At 44.8% G+C, this 24,020-nt stretch overlaps 1 protein-coding gene across 4 annotated transcripts; it reads right to left on the reverse strand.

Annotated features, from left to right (window-relative positions):
* Positions 1-3,871: 3,871 nt before the first annotated feature.
* Positions 3,872-23,750, reverse strand: Hsd17b7 (hydroxysteroid (17-beta) dehydrogenase 7). Of its 4 annotated transcripts, none has more exons than NM_001429540.1 (10): positions 23,647-23,746; positions 21,889-22,092; positions 20,377-20,469; positions 19,087-19,201; positions 15,743-15,937; positions 14,514-14,618; positions 14,252-14,308; positions 10,482-10,580; positions 7,589-7,730; positions 3,872-6,616 (listed from the first exon to the last, which is right to left on the reverse strand). In NM_001429540.1, exons 1-9 carry the CDS (start codon positions 23,679-23,681, stop codon positions 7,629-7,631), a joined length of 1,005 nt encoding a protein of 334 aa, NP_001416469.1. In that variant the 5' UTR covers positions 23,682-23,746; the 3' UTR covers positions 3,872-6,616; positions 7,589-7,628. The 4 variants fall into 4 exon arrangements, with proteins under 4 accessions (NP_001416469.1, NP_001416468.1, NP_001416467.1 ...); NM_001429539.1 differs by having other exon boundaries at positions 3,872-6,622; NM_001429538.1 differs by having other exon boundaries at positions 3,872-7,505.
* Positions 23,751-24,020: the final 270 nt, after the last annotated feature.

Here is a 24,020-nt window from a genome sequence, read left to right on the forward strand (position 1 = left end):
GAAGGGGTTTATCCAGCTTTTGCTTCCATATCACCGTTCCTCATCTCAGGAAACTAGGACAGGGACTCAGGCAGGACAGGGATCTGGAGACAGCCACTGAAGCAGAGGCCATGGAGGGATGCTGCTTACTGGCTTGCTTGCCATGGTTTGCTCAGCCTGTTTTCTTATAGATCTGAGTTTGTAGATGAAGGACCACCAGCTTAGGAGTGCCCCCACCACAGTGGACTGCCCCCCCATCAGTCATCAATTAAGAAAATGCCCTGCAGACTTGTCCGCAGCCCGATCTTGTAGAGATACTTTTCCAGTTAAGGTTCCCTCCTCTCAAATGACTTTTGTTTGTGTCGAGTTAATATAAAACTATCCAGCACACACATATACAAGGATTGGGCCTCATCACATGGTAGGCTGAAGACCAGCTCCTAGGCCTATCAAGGTTGACTCTAAGATAACCTGGGGACAATGGGAGAATCTCCTGATGTATGTTTAGCCAGGCTCACTTTTTTATCAAACCACACTAGGGAGGTCAATACAAACACAGCAACTTTAGCCCGATTGGGAAGAATTCCACCCAGGCATCAAGAGGTCTGCTGCCCTAGGTCTACTTCCCCTGCTCACAATAGCCAAGCCAGTTATGCACCAAGCTGGGGTGAAGGGAGGGAGGCTTATTGGGGTACAAGCAGGTACAATGCAGGTTTTCAGTTGAAGATGAGTGTGAGCTCAGTTTATTAGGAGGAAGAGGGTATTTATGCCAGAGTCTCTGGGGCAAGGTTTGTGTAGCTGTGTACTATTGGCCATGGTAGGGGTGTTGCATAATGCTTCATCTACAAACTCAGGAGCTGGAGCATGGTAGTGATGTGCAAACAAGGTTTGAAGCCTTGTAACCATCAGGGTAATAGATTCTTGCTACAGTTGGTTGCAGGAGGGGAGGGGACTTTCTAGTGCCAGGTTTTAAGTGGGAAAGGCTCTTGCCATCATATTTGAGGTCTCTGAGGTTGAAGCTTCCTGCCTTGACCCTTCCTCCATAACTCTGGGCCAATATGGTCCCTCAGAAGTCTGGGCATAGGGCAGGCCAGGCCATGAGTTCTGTGCTTGGGACAGCCTGTTTCTCCCACATGTCATTAGACAGAGCTAGGTATGGACATGGGGCACCATCACAGAAGAAAGAAATTAAAACTTTTCGAATGGCCTCGGGGCAATGAAGGGAGTTCCATTGGCAAAGGCAAGATTGTAGACTATAAAGGGACAAAATGGAATGCCTCATTTGATACTTTCTGACAGAAAATGGGTTTAGAAGAATCTTCCTCCAAATGGAACAAAGCACCTTACTCACAACATTTGATTGCTTCTGTATGTTTTCTGTATGTTAAACAGCCCCCTGGGGTGGGCCAAAAATGCCAGCTATGCTGAAAATCCAAGGTTTTCTTTCTTCCCTCCCCCTTTACGACCTATTCTTTTATCTCCTATTGGACCCACTCTCTTCTTTCTGGTTACTGCAAAGTCATCCCCGCATGGGTTTTTGTAATTTAAGGAGTGGAGCCTGAAGTTTGCATTTAATGATGCTATAAGGATCCATGGTTCAGAGTTTTTATAGACTTGGGGTGCAAAGTAAGTGCTACACCAAGTCTGTAGCCTGCTCATCAAATAAGCTCTTTATAGAACAGATCCCAAGAGAACTGGAGTTGGATCAACTCACCCAGATTCCCAAGGGGGCAACACTGGTGCAGTGGCAGTGAGGGGACAGCTTAGATGCTGTAGAGAGCGTCCCCAGGCAGCTGAAGGTACGGCCTAAAGTCACAGGCCAAGACAGTAGAGAGTAAGATTACGGGACACCAGGAGAACCCCACTTAGCTGAGATCTACTTGACCAGCAGACTGAGACATGGGAGGTAAAATGGCCAAGCACGTGGTCATCACTCCAGAGTCCTTACTAGGATTTTAGTCTGCAGATACACCAGGTAGAATTCTGAGTTGTTCCAAGGCAAGCATGGTGGAAAGGAGTTCAGCTGGGTGGATCCTCCCCTCTTGCCTTAGTCACCCCAATAAGTGTCATCAGCATAGTGCACTCGAAAATCGACTACTCGGCCTAGAACACCAGCAGAAGTTTCCCAAGTAAGAATCCATGGGCAACTGACCGTAAGCCCTTAACCACAGCTCAGCCATCCATCCCTCAGTGGTACCTCAGAACAGTAAGTAGTCTGGGTTCGGTCCTGCAATCACCCAAAGATGACTACTTGACCCAGAAGCCACAGAGCCAGGGTGACCTCTGCTGGCTGAGAGGTATCACAGAAACCTGCCTGCCACCTGCTATCCTGGACTGTTCTACAAGCCCTACCACTGCTAAATCATGTACACAGGTCTGGTATCACATGAGGATCCGCTTTCCGAGTTGTCAGTCTGTCTCTCTGTCTGTCCGTCTCTTTTGGTGGGCTAGATCTTATTTCATCTGCATTTGGTCCTCCTCTTCCTTCTGCATATAAAAATCTGGAGGTCACGAGTTAATCAATTTCCAATATCATCTCCTTTGCTTTTTCCGCCTTTACGCTGAGCAGGGAGCTGTGCAAACAGTCCTCCCTGGTCCCCTGTTGTTGTTTTTCTGACCCTGGGTTATTCATTTTAGGAATATATTTCCTGGTCATAATTAACTCAATCCCATTATGTCTCTGGGGAACCAAGTAAGCTCAATGGAAGATTAGGTGTGACTAATCAAGACTCTTTATTAAATACACGAGACCTTCCAGAAAGACAGGTTCTACAGATGAAGTGATGGGAAAATGTATGATAAGGGTCTGGGGGATACACCAGTGCAGTCTCCACCACACAGACAATGTGAGGGTCATATTGTCCACTCAGCACATTGTCCTATTCGGCAGGTCCACTCCCAGTCTTCTGGGAAGTTATGCACCCCCTCCTTGTGAAGGAACAGCCCTGTGTGCTCACCATTCCAGGGTCCCCTAGTGCAATGGTCCTCAACCTGTAGGGACTGCATGACTCTTTCATAAGGGCCCCCTTATGACATCTGCATATTAGACATTTACATTATGATTCGTAACAGTAGCAAAATTATACATAACAACAAAAATAATTTTATGGTCGGGGTCATCACAATAAGGAACTGTAGTAAAGAGTGGAAGGGGTTTGGAAGGTTGAGACCCACTGCCCTGGGCTTGTCTGTGAGCACACGAAGTCCTCCCTGCCTTCTGCAGCATCTAGTTTTACTCATTTAACCCAGACAGACCTACCTCATCCCTTTTTACCTTTTAATACTTCTACCTTTAGTGTGTTTTATGGAAACGACATCATTCTGTGTCCAATACCCTAAAGACCGGATACACATGCTTACATTCTTTATATTCTCCTGATGTTAATGGAAAAAGATGCTACAGTGAACATTGTTACACTGGTCTAAAATCCCTTACCTGCAGTTTCAAAGTCCAAACCGCTTAGAAATCTGAACATCTTTTCAAAAGGTTTAGCATACTCCTTGGCAGCTAAGCCCACCCAAGCTGCTAAGCGGCTATTCATAGTTCTTATCCTGCTTTAATGTGAATCCATGTATCTTTTTCGCTGACACACAACTGACTCTGATTATAGGCTGTTACCCCAACTCCCTCTAGGGCTGTTATAAAACATACTGTGTTGTGTGCACTGACGTATCTTTCCAAAGAACAAGCAATTTTAATTTTCGAAGACTATTCAGCACCAAGAGTTTCCAACAGGTGACAGTAACCCTGACACTTTGTATGTATTCGAGGTCTATCTTTAGGTTAAATTTAGAACCGCTGAATTGCTGAAGGCCCATGTGCTTTTAACTTGTGAGTGATAGGTGTCAATTTGTCCAAGCGTTAACTTACAAAATACAGACAACAATGACATGAGAAGGAAGTATATTTATTAGGATGACATAACGTTCTAAGATTGGAAAATAATGACAGAGTCTCGGTAAACTCCAGCTTGGTATTCTGAACGTTATTCCAAAGAAAGATACAGTGTAGCTTTTTGAAATGTGGCATAAGAAAAATCAGCCGGGTCTAAGACAACTGAGCCTAGACCAAGTAGCATGATACTTTTATTCAAATAAATGCTTGCTCAATCAACTGTTCATATATTCATCAAGGAAGTGGCAATCATTGATCAAAGATTAGAAACACAAGGAGGAACAATAGTAAAAGGTCTTGGTGCTGATCCTTTGGAATATTAAAGGACAATAAACAAGTGAGGTAAGCACGAATGTCAGATAAGTAAATGATATTTCAGGCAAGAGCTTCATTCTCTATTATATAGATTCGCCCATTATCAAAGGTGGAAAATCAAATAAGAAATGGTGAAAGACGTGAACACACAGTTTGACACAAAAATAGGTAATTTTTTTTAAGCACCCTCTATCGATACAAGGAAAATAAGTTGTTCAAGGCTGGTATGTGTCTGTAAGAATGAGAATTATGTTCATGGCTTCAGATGTGGCTAGGATCCTGCAGGAGGGATGGAGGGGTACACTCCAGGTTAGCTTGGAACAGGGCAAGAAAAGGAACGGGGTGGGGGTGGGGCAGTAGCCCGCGTCTAATGTTTATCAGGAAGCATTCAGGGCAAGGAGGCAAGATCTGGTGATACGCACAGATTTTAGCTTCATCGCAACTTTACCCCCAACCCCATTAATGGGTTTTATTATGGGTTTAAGACTCAACTTTTACTTTTGTGTGTATGGGTGTTTTTCCTGAACATATGTCTATGCACCACTTGTGTGCCCAGTGACCATGAGACAAGAACACTGGGTCCCCTGGAACAAGAGGTACAGATGACTGTAAGAGAGCTGGGTCCTCTGGAGGAACAGACAGCGCTCTTAAAGGCTGAGCCATCTCTTCAGCCCTCAAATAAGTATTTTGTTTTGTTTTTACAAGGTAGATAAGGATCATAAAACCCGAGGGACATGATGAATTTTTAGATTCAGTAACTATCAAAGACCTTATTGAGGACTGAAGAAAACAAAATTCGAAAAACGAACCAGCCAAACAAAAGCTTTAGTTGACAGGTAAGATACAGTGTTCCTCCCTAGAGAATCAACTACAGGGAGAAGGAAGACAGCTCCAAGGCCCTGAATTCGACATGCCTGAGCATGCAAAATAAATACATCAAAATAAATTAAGAATAAAAGGAATCAACATTTCAAAACTAAAACCAGAAATGGCCACAGAATAATTAAAAGCTGACTGAACACAGGAAAGTGTCGGAAGAGTAAAAACGGAGTAGAAACGGAGATGGCGTAAAGGTGCAAAGGTAAACAGAGCAGTGTGGCCCTTCCAGACAAGGCTTGCCTGCAGAGCAACTGTGAACTCTGCACAAATGCAGAGAACAATCCAGAGCGTTCCAAGGAGGAAATACGAGCTGGCATGGTGTGGAGAAAAACCCACAGACTAATCATTCAAGCACCTGTGGTACCCAGAGAGGCCAGAAGAGGGCATCACATCCCCTAGAACTGGAGTTAGAGATCTTGTGAGCCACCAGAACAAGGCGCTAGGATTACAACCTGGATCCTCTGAAAGAGTAGCCAGTGATCTCAACCACTAAGCCATCTTCCCAGCCAAATATCAATCTTTTCTATCTCTAAAGATATGAACATTAAACATCGCTTAATAACTCATAAAAGGAAACCCCAACAGAAATTAATAAAATAATCTGTGGTTGAAAGAAAGAGAGAGCAGGACAGCATGTCAGCAAATGTGGGGTGCAGTTAAGTCAGGCTAAGAATGGTATGTATGTAATTAAATGCTTATAGTTAAATGCTTCCAGTGGCAATCAAGAAAAATTTCCAAATAAGGAGCCTAAGTTTTCACTCAAGGAACTAGAAAAGGCTTACTTTAAACCAAAGAAAACAAAAGGAAGATACTTAAAATAAGCAGAGCTAAAACTCTGTATGGATAATGTGTAAGTAATGAGGAAGGACAAGAAAAAAAAATGAGGCAGAAACATGGTTCTCTGCAAACATCACCAACATGGGAAACTCCTGCCCTACTGACAGTGGGAAGACAGCAGGATCAGGACTAAAAGGGAGGGAATCACTAATGTAGCCAGCAAAAGAATAAAGATACTCTATGAATAACTTGATGTTTATAAGTTGACAACCCCAGCAAAGGATGTTTTCCCCAAACTCACAAATGAGCAAAACCCAAGCTTTCTCTAAATCCACTCTGACTACCCAGCCACAGGGCCCCTAGAGCTCCCCACACCATCCTGCAGAGCTCTGTGCTGTCTCCTAGAAACACGCGGGGGACAGAGCAGACCCTCCGTCAGACGGGCAGTGGGCGATGCCTAGACCTTGGCACACTGGCTTCCTGATCTCTAAGAAACCTCACCATTCTCAACCAAAATGAGGAATTCTCACGGTTCACTCAGCAAGGATCCAGTCCTCAAGCATGCTGCCCGCGAGGAGGACAGGTCCTCAAGCACGCTGCCCGTGAGGAACGGAGCAAAGAGGGGACTGCTTTGCTTTGCAGATGAGACACATGAGTTCCCCTGGAGCCTTTTCCAAATGGGAGCTCACTCAGGATGAAGAATCTCAGGATGAACCATCTCTTGTGTCCCAGAGAGAGAAGAGGAGTCCGAGGGCGTGGGCTCATCCTCACCTGTATCTTTACAAAAAAACCTCTTGGTCAACAAAATTAAAGAAACTCTAACCAGAAGGTTTTCATACCCACAAGCCGTAGGGAGATTATATTTACGTATCACTTTTTTCTCACTTCCATTCAGACTTTTACTGACTTGATTGTATCCCGAGTGACAGGATGCCTTTATGATATAAATGCCTGGCCATCTCTAGCATTTTGGTTCATAACAAAGGATGCTCAGGTGTGGTTCTTTAAGATTTATGGAGAAAAGGTTTGAAAAACTCCATCATCTTACACATAAAAACGAACGCTTTTCTTCTGTGTCCACTGTGCACTGGATGGCTTCCTAGCAGTTTCTCAAGTTTTTTTTTTTTTAATTTTATTGAAACACAAAGAAATAGATGTTTGCTACAAGTTTAATTCCAGTGAACTATGATCGTGACGATAAGCTGTTCATAATGAATACATCTGTGGATGTTATTAAAGATCAGAAACCATGCTTGTGGCCCAAACACAAACATACTTTGTTCCTGAAAATGACTGCGTGGGCGGTCACGTGGGGCCACGTGCTCAGACAACGTATGAGATTATCCGAAGCAGCATATGAAGAATGTAAAGAGAGTTAAAAAAAAAAAAAAGGGATCATGGAGAAAAGCAAAGGAAGTAGAAGTCCTAGTCAGTAGCATTGCCTCTCCTCGCTGGGACTAAAAGAAGATTCAGGCTGTACTGTGTCCCCATCACGCAAGTCTAAACTACTGGGCTCCGGGTGGCAGAATGCTATCCGAGGATGCTCTGCGGGAAGCCTCTAGCAATTCTGACAGGACACTACTCTGGAGGGTATTCAGCTGGCCCCTCTGCTTTGCGACGCCTTTCTCACAAGTGCACCCACGCAGTCTTGGAGACCATTCTAAAAAGTAGGAGGAGAGATCATCATGGCTTATGGTTTACTACAAACATGTATCACCCAGTATGATAGAAAGCTGCGCGCACCAGGGCGTACGCGGACTGGATGCTCTGGGGAACGTCGCTGTCAGCTGTGGTGATCTGATTTCTGAATGGTGATCCTGACTTGCTTTTCTAGCTCCAGTAAGGTCTTGTAGAACTTTTCTGCAGTGTCTTCATCTACGTCCATCTGGAAAACAAGCACAGATAGAGATGGCTGCAAAAGAAAAATAAAACACACTACAGGTGAGCAAAGGGAGGTGTCCCCGCAGGGACAATAGGAAGGGGCAGGAAGGGGCCATCCAGGGGCTGCTGGGAAACACCTGAGGACATAAATGCTCAAGCAAAAGGTACCTGCCAAACCTCCCGCTGCTTGCTTTAGGCAGAGAGACCCAATGTAAGCATTATTTCCTATTCTGACTCCTTTCATCCAATCAACTGCTAAGGGAACCGGGGAGGGTAGGGGGAGTGGGGGGTGTGAAGGGGTGGGGGTTTCACATCTGAATTCCTGTAGACGCTCACCCCCTTCCTAAGGGCTTCTATGTGCAAGAAACTGGAGATTCATTCTTACATCACTTTTATTTTGTATTCTTGTTTTTCCTGCAGAAACTCTTACTTTAACTGAACACAAGAACCACCTTTCAGCTCCTGAAAACAGGATCTCTTTGTGTTCTAACCAACAAGGGGCCTAAACCTCAAAAAAGCCAGGCTCCTCTTAAACGCTAGGGATCAAGGAAACCTTTCGACATTTTGGAAATGACATTTATCCTCATTTGCTCTTTTTCGTTATTCGGATTGAATCTGCAAATGTGACAGATCTCTCTGGTTCAAACTCACCTTTATTTAAATGTATCCCATGACAAACCTGCATTCTGATGACATTCATCCTCCCTGCCTCTCTCATCCCCCGTCCTACTCCTCCCCGCCTGTCCCGCTTTCAGATCATTTTGGTTTATTTTGGGACACACTGGGTTTATCCAACGTGGTCCAAATGTGCATGGGTGTGGCATTCGACTGCAGCATGGCGGGCTCAGCAATGGATACACAACTGAAGGCAGTGACCCCACCCCCACCCCCTACCTCCCCACCCCCCCCACCCCCCAGCCCCAAGATCTTTGAGCAGCCACTAGCTCCCCTGACCCTTTAACAGAGAGGAAGGATGATTTCCCCAAGTGAATTCAAAGCTAAGGTCTTCTCTTCAATGTATCTCACAGAACATTAATGAAATACTTGGGTTTGTGGAATTAAACATTTTCTCCCCTTGATAAGTAAATTGTTCCCTGTAAGGTTATCAGGTTAAATAAACTCTAAAAGCCCCAAAGTGAGCTTAGTAAGTTGCATCAGAGTTTTCTAAAAGTATATCATTTTGTATATTAAGGATTATAAATTAATACAAACTTGAGTTATTAAAAAGAGAGAGGGAGAGAGAGAGATGCATGGTAGTGGGCATCTTCAATCCCAGTACTCAGGAGGCAGAGGCAGGCGGATCTCTGTGATCTGCCTCTGTGGGTGAACCTGGTTTATAACTGGTCTGTGCTGCCTAATTTCATGCCATCTTGACACAGCTGTCATTTGTGAAGAGGTGACATGAGCTGAGGAAAATGCTCCCCCCACGTTGGCTTGTAGGCAAGCCTGTGGCTCATCTTCTTGGTTGATGAATGATGTGGGAGTGCTCAGCTCACGGTGGGCAGCGCCATCCCTGGGATGATGGTCCTGGTGCTAGCCATAAGGAAACAAGCCAATACCTGGCAGCACTGCTCTGTAGCCTCCGCTTCAGCTCCCGACCCCAGGCTCCGGCCTTGACCTCCTGCCCTGACTCCCCTCACGACAGACTATGGTGTGGAAGTATAAGATGAGTAAATCTTTTCCACCCAAAGTTGCTTCTATCATGCTGTTTTACCACAGTAGCAGAAACCCTCTCGCTAAGACACTCAGGCCAGCCACAAGGTTTTAGTGAGACCTTGCCTTAAAACAAAACAATTCATGCAGGAAAGAACGATCTGTAAACACCCAGATCAACCATGTTGTTTCTGTTTAACTGAAATTTTCAAAGCGATCCTGGGTTAATACACCGCGGTGAGCTAGCCCAGCAAGGGGTAGACAGCCAAGAAGCACCACACGACTCTACCTGCCTGAGGAGCTGTTTCTCGAAAATGTTTTCCAGTCGCTAGTAACCAATACGATGTATTTCAAAATCTCAGAAAGGCTGATTTTTACCTCACTTTGCATCCTCAGTAGGCTGGGTGGAGAAAAACAGGAGGCTACAACAGACCTTGCTTGTGACAAAGCTACAGCATGTTCCTGTAGTCCCGAGAACATGTTCTCATCCCCCCACCTCACCCCGCCCCACTCCCGTGCAATTCTACTTGATTTCTTTTTAGATGAGACTCTGAAAGACTTAATACCAATTTGATTTTCTCTATTCTATTCCCTGACTCTTCAAAATAGCTGTCTGACAGAGCTGACAATTATCTCACACAGAGTGTACATTCAAAGAGGAGTTGACTTCACACAGAAGTATTCTGTGTTCCATACAACTCTATTTATTCATTAGGAGACGGCACACAAGGGAAACAGGTACGTTCCCCCCCCTCCCCCTGCAAAGCTTATCCTGGCAGGGGCATGTGAGGGTGTGTTTCACAGAACAGGTACTGGAGACCCCACCACAGGTCATAGGCCCTGTTCTAAAGAGACAGAGAAGGTGGGGAAGAAGCTGAGTTCTGAAGGATAACGGGCATGAACAAGAACACGGGTGAGAGAGGCTTAGCAGAAAGAAGATATGCCCAGAGCAATGAGACAGGAGAAAGCAGTGAGATGGACCATGGTAACACGAGAGCGAAGACTCAGGCACAGAAGCCACTCGACTGGGTTGTCAACACCACAGGCCCAGAGCATCGTCGGCCGGGCCGCATCTCACACGTGACAGCATCAAAGGATTTACCTTTTGGCCCTTGACATAATTAGTCCCTAATCCTGTGGTGCCGCTCAAGTATTTGGTCAGAGGGTTGAGAGACTCCGGTTTTTGGTGGAAAAGCCACACCTGGAAGAGAAGAGCATGTCAGTGACATCGGTGACATTGCTCCTGCCCCAAGCAGGTGAGATTTGCCATCAGTACTCAATGAAATCGTCAAAGTCTTCTCAAAAAGCACTAGTCAATCTCAGTGCCTTAGGAACCACTATCATATTTAAGTCAGCCTGCTCCAAAGTCGACTTTGAGAGCTAATCTAAGCAAAATAACAAAACAGAACAAAAAAAAAAAAAAAAAAGTCCTTACTTTGGCCATCTTCTCCCTCAATTCCCATATGAATCCATGTCTCATCCACGGGCTTAGTCAATGTCATGCTTAGCACACGCCACAGCAGAGCACAGGTCACTAGGCCAATATTTTACCAGTGAGAAGATGCTTATGACCAAAAGATTTACACGTTACACAAAGGAAGTCGTCCTCTCGTTCCAATTTTGCAGCTACACAGCGGCCATCTCTGAGAGTAACCCACTGTTCTATCGTGTGGCCATGCAAAGAACTCTCTCTTCATTCAGTTAACACATATCCTTCTCTCTTAAACCGAAGTATGCATGACACATGGAAGTTTTCACTTTAACATCATACCTTCGATTTTTCAAACCTATGTATACTGATCTGCTTCATTTGCTTTTGAAAGCACAGAATCCCATCCCGGGCAGCTGTAACTGGTACTTTCAGCTTTTAGTGAAAAAAACACATGCAGTAGACTGCAGCCTTTGTGATTACAAACTAAACCATGGGGGTGGTGAGTGCAACATTTCACAAGAGCCTCACAGAAGCTGCGTAGCTCGGGCGAGGTCTCATGTCCTTATCACTAGCCATCAGAGCCTTGCACCAAACGTCCGAGTCTTTGCTAATCGGAGCTGGGCTCTGAATTATAGATTTAGTTTGCTCCTCTCTTAGTATCAGAGGCCAGGCATCTTTATTCATGGTTGAACCTCTTCAGAGTCTTTGACTCTGGCTTTTGCCTGTGATTCCAACAAATGCTGTTTTCCCTTGCTGGAGTCTTGATTTACTAAGGAAATATTTACCTATTGTGTAAGGCAGATGTTTGTATTCTACTCTGTGCTTTTTTTGTAGTAGAGTTTGGGCTCAGGTCAACTTTATTTTAATTTTCACTTGCTTAGAGATTCCACATTCTGACAAGCAATCCTTCACATTCTGAAACTTCATTTAATTCCCCTATATTTTCTTCTAATACTTTTATATTTTAATTTTGACATACAGACCTCTTCAATTAACTAGAACATTATATATGTCCTTCTGGCAACAACCTCGCTTGAAAAGCCCATCTCTTCCCTCTACTGATGGTCATTCTCATAAACTAAATCTCTGCGTTTGGGCCTTCAAAACGTTCTATTCTGTCCCACTGAGTTGTCACATTGTTTTTGTTATGATTTAAATTCATTGTTGAAAAATCTGACCTGTTACAGAGTCCACCACCATGCCCTGCCTCTGCTCACTGCTCTCCTTCTACACACACACACACACACACACACACACACACACACACACACACACACACACACATATACATATGATAAAAGCCTAGATGCATGGAGCCATGCTCAAGGGTTCCAAGCCAGGAACTGTAGAACTCGGATGGGAATGCTTACTGTAATTCTGACACACTCACAGTGGGCCTATGCTTCAGCTCAAGTTCATGCTCCCCTCATAAGGAGACAAAATGTACAGAGGAATTGAAAGAGATCCTCTGCTCATGTGACGAGCACCACCCTTCATCCTCCCTATCAGCCTCTCCAGACATCAGTGAGTCAGAGGTCTGGGGTGACGGCCATTTACGCATGTACGTTTAGAAAACTGGAGTATCACGACGGGTCTTGTTTTAACTTTTATTTTTGTTCTATGGGTTCTGCCTGCTGAATGTGTGCACCTTAAAAAGGCATTAGACTCCTTTGGAAGCAGAGCTACAGACGGTTGTGAGCTGCCACGTGGGTGCTGGGGACTGAGCTGGGGTTCTCAACGAGGGCAGCAAGTACTATGAAGCCCTGAGTTGTTTCTCTAGCCCTTCACGATGAAGTTCAAACCTGAACACCAGGATCATGGGGCTCACCCTATCCAAATCACCCGGCCCCTCGGAGTCGAGATCTCGTTCCACTCTCATGGAAGTCAGCTCTAACTACCCAGCCCCGGTGGGTCCTAGCTTCCCTGTGCAAAGAACAGTCCCTACCTAATGACAAGATGTCTTGTTTCCTTACCTATTTTATGGATTCGTTACTTTCCCAAACATACTTCTAAGCTGCTTCACAACAGGGGGGTTTCCTCTTTTAAATACACCCCACACCATTGGTGCTCAATATACACCTGACACCTAGACAAGACTTCCACACCACAGATGTGCAGAATGAGGAACCCCTAAGGCACCACATGAATGCCTCATATCTTGGCCACTATACCAATATGGTCTAACAACATGTTTCCACAATCAGTTTGTGTCCTCCCAAAAGAACGATTAGATTCTTTAATATTATTCCCTTCATGTTTCCCTCAAAACTCAATTTGGTCAAGATTTAAGAAATAGCCAGGCCTGGACACTAGAGTACTGGCCGTCAAGTTTCTGGGATAAAAGCCCTGTCTCGGTGGATTGAGTACACCCTTCAAAACTAAGACAACGGATTCCAATCCAATGGCAGCTCTCTTCTCAGGTGAGATTCTGACCCTTCAGAGCTTTGGGGCTAAGTTGAGAAATGTGCAAAGGCATTACTAACAGACAGAAGAGAACAGAAGTTTGGCTCCTGAGTAAGGCCTGTCACAAATGAGGAAACACACACAGCCCAACTGTCAGGCATCCTTTAAGGAAATCCTATTGGTGAGGATGTGGAGAAAATGGAGCACCCCTCCACTGCTGGCAGGAGTGCAAACTTGTGCTTGGTTTCCTAATACAGCAGCTTGATCCTCTAACACCAAGAGAGGAAGAAGAATCTTTACATTTTTTCTTTAGATTTATTTTATGTACCTAAGGGCTTTGCTTGCATGGATGTCAGTGTACCACAAGCATTCCGCGTGCCTGTGGAGGGCAGGAGAGGGTGTTGGATCTCCTGAAACCAGAGTTATGCATACTTGTGGGCTGCCACGTGGGGGCTGAGAATCAAACTGGGTCACGTACGAGAACAAGTGAGCTACCTCTCCCGCTCCAGGAAGAAAAACCTTTACATAAGACACCAGGTCTTGTTGCCCCTACTTTGACTGACTTTTGTAGTGGCCTATCCCTTCTCCTGCAGCTCCTGGTGCATCTTGCTTCTACAGAAGTGTGTTCTCTATATAGTCGTATCGACTGGCATGCTAGCAGGTGTCAAATGCCAAGCTTCTAACATTGTAACATGGTACTTACTTTAGTCTCAAATGGAATTTGCTTGTCCATGAACCTTGTTCCATTATAGCACCGATTCTCAACTTTCTTAGTGCTGAGACCCTCTAATACACTCTCCTGTTGTGGTGACCCATGACCATAAAATTAACTCATTGTTACTTAAGTGTGGTTTTGCCGCGGTTGTGAATTGTGATGTAAATATTTGTATTCTCCAGTGGTCTAGGTGACCCCCAAAAGGGTTGTTCGACCCACAGGCTGTTACCTTACACGCGCCCCCAACACACCATTCACTGCCATCAGTGAGCTTACCCTCCCATCACAACGCTACTATACAGACAATGAACTGGTAACGTACCAATGCCTCTGCACCATTGTACGGTGTCACAGTGAACGCATGTGCAAAAAAGCGAAGCTGATGGGAAAAAAAAAAAACAGTATTATTATGTGGCCGTTTAGAGCAGTAATGACAACAACAACAAATTTCAATTTAAGAGGGAAAATTCAAATTTATGATCGCAGCACATCAAAAACCTCAAGTCAAGTGGCAGTCTGTCTCGACTTGAATTCTTCAATTTCCTAACTCCGCATTAAAAATAAAATAAGTGTTTGCCACTTACGAGCCATATCACCGGGAGAAGCAACGTCCAAACAAAGGGGGGCAGAATCCCATACGTCAGATTGGTCATTACGACCCCTGGACACGTCACACTGGAATACAGACCCTGGGGGCACAGAGCACAGTCACAGTGACATTCCGATTTGACGCAAAGTGACTTAGTTCAAGGATGAACTTAGGGAATGGCAGCGTTTGGACTCTCAGTTGTCCTTGATGCTTAGTAGGACCACTTAAGTCTAAAATCACTTACAGGGGTGAGGGTGCAAAAGTCAACAAGAACTGAGGCTCTAACTCAAGTGGCACTGCACCGAGTACAAAGGCCAGGGCTTGATCACCAGCATCAAAAATACTAAAATAATAATAATAATATTGTTAAAAAAGTAAACCAAAAATTTGGAAAGATGGAATCCCCCAATTTAATTCTAAAACTGTCTTTCCTGGGACACTGAGAAAGAGGAATCGTGAGCTAAAAACAAGTCCCATGTTTTACTTGACAACTAAAATGCAAAAGAAATCCCAGAGCTTTCTATGAAACACGGAACAAATTCAGCTTGACCCTGCCCTCGGAAAGGAATGTCAAGGGGACTTTGAAGCAGCCATGACAAATTCTAAAGACCTCAAGATGTTAGGAGGACAACTCAAGAGTTGGACCAACACTCTGAATCTAAGCTGTAATGACAACCAGAACATGCCAATGGGGAAGCCAAGGATTCTGGTGAAGATTTTGGACCTGGCCAACCGTTCACTCAAAGCGGCAGTGACTCCAGGTGACTGTGACTGGTAAGGGGTATCTTCTCGTTTATATAAAACCCTCGCACTCTGTAAGCTCAGAGACAGAGCTACAGAGCCTCATCATCCACTTCCACAAGGTTTACAACGACTGACAGCCTTTTAGTCATCAACATGACAGAGGCTTGGAGGCGGGAGGCTCAGAACAAAGTCCAAGGGACACGTGACCATTGAGTACACGACTCGACTTTCTCACCTGAAAACCCAGACGGTGTGAGCCACCTAGCTGCAGGCAGACAGAAGCACAGACAGCACTAGAAGTACTTAGTGGCTGTACTGGAGTAAACACGTGTCATTCTATTAGCAGAGGACCAGAGTTCTTGAAGAGTACAGAACAGGAAATAAATGCCATTTTTCTAAAAGGGTGGGTGCTGCTTATCTCTGCCCTAAGGAAAGGGCAACCCTGACTGTTAACATCTGCACCTCCGAGACGGGCCTTGCCTTCTGATTGAAATTCCTGTTCAAAGCTACATTCAGGAGGTCAGTAGCGTATTTGGAAGAGCTGTAAGGTTCCTGGCCTTTGGCGTGCTGGATGTCCTCAAGACTGAAGTTAGACTTCTTTGCATTTCGAGAAGACGTCCAGATGAGCTGAGAGGGGTTGTCACTGTGGCAGAGAAGTGGTTCCAGTTCCCGAATCTGAATGAGGATGACACAGAACAAAAGGTGTCACGATCTGCTAGGGGTATGTGCTAAGAAGTTAAAACTTCTGTCTATGTATACCAGAATCTAACAAGTAAATGCATGGGGCTATGGTAGCAAGGAGCAGGTGCTTTACTGTTGCGAGAGCAAGAAGCTAGAAGGGCTACAGGCAGCAGTGGGTAAAAGTTACAGACATTAGTGTTGTCTCATCTTAGAGCGATTACTTGTATGTATAAATATGTATGCGGTCATGAGTTAGTATACACGCATTTATCTCCATGGTTTATTCGCTGAGAGGACCTGGAGCTATTAACATCTAAGAAGAAACAAGAACCCAGATTGTCGATTCTAGTAACAGTTTGTCTTGGTTTCCATTCTAAAATAAAAAAAATAAAATCAGGAAAAAACGGGCTGGATGGTCACGTGAGTGCACGTAATTACCATCTTATGGCATATAGAATAAGTAGGATATGTGACAGAGACAAAAGGAGAAATATCATTTTTAAATAAGAGACTCTGATACATAAATATATAAGCATGATTCCACATGACTACCAAATGAATTGAATTTTAAAAATGGAAGAGAGAAATTTTCCCGTTGGAAAAATTCCAACCAATTTCTGTAGGTAATCCATCCTTTAAAAGGTGACGTTCAACCCCTTGGTGTGGGTTAGACAGAGCAAGAGTCTTCTGAACACCACACTACGGAGACAGAAGCATGACTTCACAGTGGAGAAGCCTGGCAAGCCGCCTCAACCAGGTGACCAAGGTCAGCATGGAAAGGTCACGGGCTGCAGTCCTTATCATCGAGCCAGGCTCTCACTCTGCATCTCAGTAAGCATAGCACAGGCTAGCTCTGGACTCTGTCTCCCTGCCTCCATACCCCAAGTGCTGGGATTATAAGCGCCTGTCAGACATGCCTGGCCTTGGAATATGCAATCTTGATGTGAGGTGATGACACAGGGACTTTGTATCTACTGTCTTTCTGAAAAAAATTCCCAATCTCGCCATGAGACAACATCAGAGAAATTAACTGAGAGACCAACTATGAAACACCAGGGCAGCAAACCTGAACGGTCAGGGTCACCAAAACCAAAGGAGGTCTGTGAAACTTCCACAACAAAGGACCCAAGGAGCCTTGACAACTAAATGCAATGTGATGCCCTGGATAGAACCCCAGAGCTAAAAACGAGATGTAATAAAACTGGCAACCTTAGTATACGCCTTACTTAATGACTTATCAGTGCCGTATCGCATATCTTCACAACTGCACAGTACTGATATAAAATGGAAATTAGAGAAGATACTGAATATAGAATGCAGAACTCTCTGTACCATCCTTTCAAAAGCTCTGTAAATATACCACAACCGAAAACCATTAGTTCATTAAAAGGAGCTCGACCAATGAAGCTTCCAGGTGTGGCCCATGCTGCAGTGTTTACTAAGACAAACAAGAAAACCCCATACACATGAGTCTGAGTCAGTTACCCACTCCTAACGGGTACCACTTCAAGGAACGTGTAACGCACCGAAAGGATCCCTACTCTTTATAACAACTCATAGCGCCTGGTCATTATTTTTATATGGTAGCCAAACTAGAAGGGGATCCATTTCTTCATTTACACATGAACCATGAACTCAAGTTTGTATTTTATGAAATCTGGTCAGATTCCTAAACATAACTGACGTAGAAGGCATTGTGCTCATAGTTTTGGCATCCTTTTATCGGGTAAGTGGGTTCTGAAACACCCCCCCCCCCCCGATGATACGGTCTACCTAGACGAAGACATGCTATGACAACCGAGGTATCTGCCCCACAGCCACAGTTCTCATTTACGTTCCGAACAACTTAACTTTGTAAACAGCAGATTCATCAAAACGCAAGATTACAATATTATTAATGAATTAATTCTCTATCATTACCAGTTTATTTTATTTTAATATCGTTTGTTTGTTTGTTTGTTTGTTTTGAGAAAGGGGCTCCTCACGCGGTAGCCCTGGATGGGTTTGGCCTTGCAGCAATCCTCCTATCTCAGGCTAAGTGTTGGGAGAAAGGTGTGAGCCACCACTTCTCAATGACTGTCTTACTTAATAATTCAAAAAGACAGCAAAGAAACAGGAGAAGATTCTAAGGAGATCAAGGACACCTTAGATGACGGCCTTTATAAAGTTATTTAAGAAAAGATCAGATAAGAATCCTATTCTAACCTTGTATTTTAGTACATCATTGTCATTAAGGATGTGACACTCCACAGCCCTAAAACCCAAACAGTACTAAAATTCAGAGAATAAAATATGCATCTTCCACTCATTCCTAACATCCTGGTACCTAAGTTCATCGATGGTAACCAGTTCTCCGTTTCATCTTTTCTTGTTAATACAAATGAGGGTACACTATTCATATTATACTTTTCTATGTTTTCTTAAGAAAATACCCAAGGCTACCACACAGGCCCCAAATATTTATCTCACTCACTTCCTTTAATGATTAGTCCATACTAGTGTTCCACATACCAATTTCTAATAAACACATGGTAGGCCTTAAATGGGGTCTAATTAAGAGACTTGGGATCAAAGAAAAGAGGTCAGAAATAAGAGACACAGGTTCTACCCAGACAAACAGCATCAAATTTCTCCCAGCACCAATGAGCTATCATGGCTGGCCACTTACTCTTGATATTCAGGCCAGCCCATGAGAGTGATCCAGAGGCGATACCACAGGACACACTAGACAAGCCACACAGCCTCATGATGACTCCTTCATATATGCCTAGGATTGTACATCCAAGTATGGAGGCTTAAGAAGAAGCCATGATAAGGAAAAGTCAACTATGCGTCAGTGTTTAATGGCAGCACACTTTATCCCAGGCTAGATGATACCAAGCCTAGTTTGTAGAACTACTTAGAACAGAACTAACATACTTTTTCTGCTGCTATGTACATTGTTTTAATATGAGACTGTATATCTGCCAATCTACCTCCTCCATTCTCTAAGGAAGCAGCATTTTCTAAGGCCAGTGATCAGATGTAAATACTCAAAGATTAAATGCTAACCACAAACTAATGAGCTTCACAGAACAGAAATATGTCCACGCACACCCTCATGATCACAGCAGTCAGTATGGAACTAGTATTAGTATTTATACCAGGATAAAGTGGCCAAAGAGATTGGTTTCAAACACCTCCTGGAACCCATCAGCAGTAATCTTGTCATTCTGGGTCAAAAGTCCTTCCGCTGTGGAGAACATATGAATCACATTTCTGAAACAACAGAAGACAGTAGTGACTTTTTAAAGCTCCTGAAACTGAAAACACCAAAGACGTTACACACACCTTCTTTGATTCTATAATGACAAAACACCAATTCCTTGGACATTTGTATTAAATGAGATATCAAATACTCCTCTCCCCCAAATTCCCAGGTGTACTTAACCTACTTTCCCGCACCCACAACCCAGTCAGATTAGAGGGAAACTGTTCTTAGGCAATCACAGCTGTGCTAATGAAAAAGTCTTCGCCCAGATTGAGTGCGTTTAACTACAGAAAAAAGTTAACCAGATTGTCTCTTTCACTAGAAATCCTAAGAGCATTGAACACATTAGCAGAGTGTGTTGCTGTGAGATCGGTTTAATAGTGGGATGGATGCGTGTTTTGTTTTCCTGGAAGAAAAGTAAAGAGAAAGTGAGCAGGTCGCCTGCATCAAAAACCTCTATGAATTAATGCACTGGGTGCAAACACGGCTATTTCTGCGTCTGGCTTGTGGTTAGATAGCTTTGAAAGCCATTTTATGTGTGTGCTGAGAATCTCTCAGGCAGACATTCATTTCCTGTATTCCCTCAACTCACTAGCCAGAGTTCCTGACACAGAGCCGGCCATCTTGCAACACAGCCTCCTAGATGCTGGATGCTCTCTAGGAATGCCGCCTTATCAAGAAGAGTTCTGAGACCAGCACATTCAGCCACATCAACATGAACCATCTGACCACATGGAATGTTCCAGAAACTTAGACCATTATGAAAACCATGACCACATGCAGTGCTCCCCACAAAAACGAATACTTGACTTGCCCGCTGTGGTACCAACTCCTCCTTTCCGTTCATCTCCATCCTTCTCAGCATTCCCCAACTCAACATACACACCAAAGGCAAATGGTAGCAACAAAGTGAATACCTTCCTTGTATTCAGTTAGTGGTTCTCATCCTTCCTAATGCTATAACCCTTTACTATAGCTCCTCATGTTGTGGTGATTCCCCAACCATAAAATTATTTCATTGCTACTTTGTAAATGTAATTTTCTACTGTTATGAATCGTAATGTAAATATCTGATACTCGGGATACCTGATAGGTGACCCCTTCTGAAAGGGTCATGCGCCCCTCCCCACAAGGAGTCTCCACCCACAGGTTTAGAACCACTGATCTAGACTGTGAAAATTACCTTGAAAAGATACCACAGAAAAACGCTTTGAGGTTTAGCTGGGGGTTAGGCATGATTCCGGCGTTCAGGTATAAGTAGTCTAATCTTTGAAACCTGCAAGTAAGATACAAAAAATGGCATTGTTAGGAAAGATGGGACAAAACTGCACTCCACCTCTAGTACACCGAAGGGCCAAGGACAGAGAAACCCTTTCCAAACCAAGGAAGATGACCACAATGTAACATCGGGGTTTCAATGGCTCTTTCTTGGCAGTGTCTCTAGCCACAGTGGGGACCTGAGTATCCTTTGCTCGGGGTGGTTTCCATGGGCTTTGATGTTAAATCTCTAGCCGGAAATCCAACTGCAGCCCACCAATCAAGCACTGGAGTACCCTCAATCAAACCCATCTTCCTCCTGATCTCTTTTTCACTAGTTCGCACCCTCCCAAGTTGGCAAGTTAAAGTCACATAATATCCAGCAGGTCCTGCCCTGTGATCTGGATGGCCAGGAAGCTACCAAAACAGAAGACCCAAGTGGAAACCACTCAGAGCTCATGGCCGGGAGCTATGTACCATAAACTGATGAAAGGTTAACTCATGCCCTAAAACTGTAAATATTCTAGGGGAATTAGGTAGTCTCGGTGGGCTTGCTCTAGAATACGTGTCATGGAGGAGCCAAGAAATGAGTTCAGAAGCCTGAATGTATGTGCACCCCTTTGGAATGGGATCAAGGCCGGCAGTTCCTGCTCCCATGACACTCAGGCGACACTCATTCTCAGTGTCTCCCAGAATCCTAGGCACCATATCGTGTCTTCTATGTGACCCAGGAGCCACAGCTAATAACACCAGACTTTGAGATATATATTTGGTTGACGACAGAGACTGTGCATCAGTATTTCTTGATCATACAATGACCACATGGCTCGAATTACTAAAATGGCCACTTTAAGTAATGACAGTGTTGTGCTTTAGCTGTCATTTGTCATGCAAGTGAAGCCAGTGGGACCTCAGATTAATTAACACATTATCTACTTTACGAACTTTAGCGATAGCAGCTTATTTTGCTAGGCACGAAGAAGCAATGCTTGGTAAAGCGTGGAAATTAAGTTCTGGCTTCAATCAAACAGCATAATTAGTACATTCAAAATCGAAAGGATTGCCATAGTGTGTGTCTATCTCCAGATAAAATAGCATCACAATTTCGTATGTGTTCTAACGGGACGGAATACAGCAGAACACAGACCTCGTGTCAGACAGAATGGTGCTTTTGCCAACTGGAAAGGATATTTCCAAGTTCTCAGGGCTCTAACGCCATTCTGTGCGGACTCCCTCAGCACGACTCGTTTTATATACACTATACCCATTACCTTTTCATATTTCCCTGTCCTGTCCAGTTTGATTAAAAGCCATGCTATGGTACCACATAAGAAAGCACACTCGTTTTACACAATAGCCATTAACTTTCCATACTTTCCTGCCTTTTCTGATTTGACTGATTTTACGATAGGCAGCAATCCATCAAAAAAAGACTCACCTTCGCTTGACTTCCTCTGCTCCCCGGACCACCGACTGCAAGTTGCTGACATCCATCTGCACAATGCTGACCTCGGCGGAGGGGTGAGAGGCCAGCAGGGCATCACGGACAGCTCCTGCTTTGCTCAGGTTCCTACACGCCAAACACAGGTGAAGGTCATCGTCTTCTGCCAACAGCCGACCGCAAAGGGCCAGCCCAATGCCACTGAAAGGACAATTCAGGCACAAGCGTGAGTTCCTTGAAATGGTGTTAAATGAAGGCAGTTGTCTCTGGCTCAGAAAATTGACTGTGTTGATATGAGCTGCAATGAGAAGCCCAGGCAGAGAGAAAATACCCAAACGTTATATGAAGGAGGAATCCCTCCTGATAAGTCACACTGATAAGCAACATCCAGTTGTTCCCCTCTAATACAGTTCAATGACACAGTAAGTGAGGTTTGGGGTACCTGTTGGAGTGTGATTTAACATATCCCGAGAGGGTTTTAGCAACTGTTTATTGTGCCCCCATATTCTTGTGCTGCCAAGGGTTCTCACTGTTGCTACTAGGAGGGCTGTAAATCCTAGTAAGTGAACCAGTGAGGTTTTGATTTGGGGTTTGGGTTGTTTTTGGTGTTTCTTTTGTTATTCAAGAGACTACACAGTAGCACAGCAGAATAACCAACAGTAAGAAAAAAGCCCTCAATGAAAGTAGACAGAGAGCAGAAATAGCAATCAGATGGTGCCAAAGACAGAGAAGCAGAGCCCAGAGGCTTTAGATACACTGGGTCCGAGTGATATCAAAGTGCCCAGCAGATGGGGCCCACTGCTGGCAGCAATGCCATCCCGGGTTACAAATTCTCACGCAGACTGCCAGCAAAGGGAGCCCCAATGTGAGTCTAGAACCCACATAATCTGGTGGCCTGCTAGCAAAGTATCAAACATAGTATGGGCCTAGTCATCCTTACTTCAACTATCAGACCTTTAATATAAGTTGCACACAGCACGGTATATCGAAATCACACAAAATCGGGCCCGACTTTATAGGCACTTTCCTTGTAAGAACCACCAAAAACCAGTTGACCTAAAGGAGAATTCACACTAACAAAAAGCCCAGGGCAGACCCCTTCCTACACTGGTTTAGTTAACGTAGATGTAATTGGATCACTGAAACAGGCTTCGGTGGCATTTAGCAAATCCTGTATTAACTCCTCAAAAATACCAGTGCAACCAGCTGGGGGAATCCTCCATTCTTTGTGAACAAATGACAAGCCTACTAGGCAATAAAGCGGATCAAGGGTTAAGTGGGCAAGCCTGGAGTGACTGAACTGACACCTGGATTAGCACAAGTCATAGCCACAAGACTGATCGTTCTGTATGTTCCTGGGGATAGTATGCGAAATGTACTGCAGTAATGAAATTTCCCAATTGTCCTAAAGTTCATGGGCGCTAACATTTAAACACCCGGAGTGTACGACGCGCCACTGCGCCTAGGGTTAAAAGTGAACTGTGGGCACCTACAATTAATTACTCTCCCGAGACTGACGGTCCCTTGAGAGCATAGGGTCGGCATCACTGCGGGGCTGATCAGTCACTTTCCATTGTCATGTTTAATTCAAAGCGCCTGTCACCGAGCACCCAGTGAGGCAGGCATGACCACACCTCTTGAAAAAGTCAGAGAAGGGAGGGATGGTGTCACTGTGGACCCTACCGAGGTGAGTCACCGACCTACGCTTCTCCAAACCCCGGAACCTAACCTCCAGGGTTCCACGGGAGACCTCACCTGCTCGCCCCGGTAATCAAAACCACCTTCCGCATCATTCACGCCTTGCAGCGGAGTTCCACCCCGTCCACGGTTCTCAGCAGCTCTCAGCCAGAACCACGATCCCTGACCACGCGCACCCCGACCAATCAAGGCTCAACCAGGCCCCACCTCTCCTGCGTCATCCGTTCCCCGCGCTGGGCCCGCCAATCGCAACTCGGCGTCTTCTCTCCACGCCCACACCGGGTGAGGTGAGATAGGCCGAGGGGCGGAGCCACGCGACCCAGGAGCCCTAGCCAATCCAGGAAGTCCCCGCCCCCAGTCTGCTCAAGCCAGCGGGCAGTGGGTGTCACTGTAGGGCGGAGTCTTTGTTCTGAGTGAGGCGAGCCTGGCTC

Source organism: Rattus norvegicus, chromosome 13 (assembly GCF_021556685.1).
Source record: "Rattus norvegicus strain SHRSP/BbbUtx chromosome 13, alternate assembly SHRSP_T2T, whole genome shotgun sequence".
Lineage (NCBI taxonomy): Eukaryota > Metazoa > Chordata > Mammalia > Rodentia > Muridae > Rattus > Rattus norvegicus.

Coding starts and splice junctions, on each gene's coding strand:
- Hsd17b7 (NM_001429540.1), bottom strand. CDS start 23,681: ATGCGGAAGGTGGTTTTGATTACCGGGGCGAGCAG. Junction 19,202..20,376: donor TTCTGTGGTATCTTTTCAAG/GTAATTTTCACA, acceptor CTGTTGTTTCAG/AAATGTGATTCATATGTTCT. Junction 7,731..10,481: donor ATTATGTCAAGGGCCAAAAG/GTAAATCCTTTG, acceptor CTTGTTTTCCAG/ATGGACGTAGATGAAGACAC.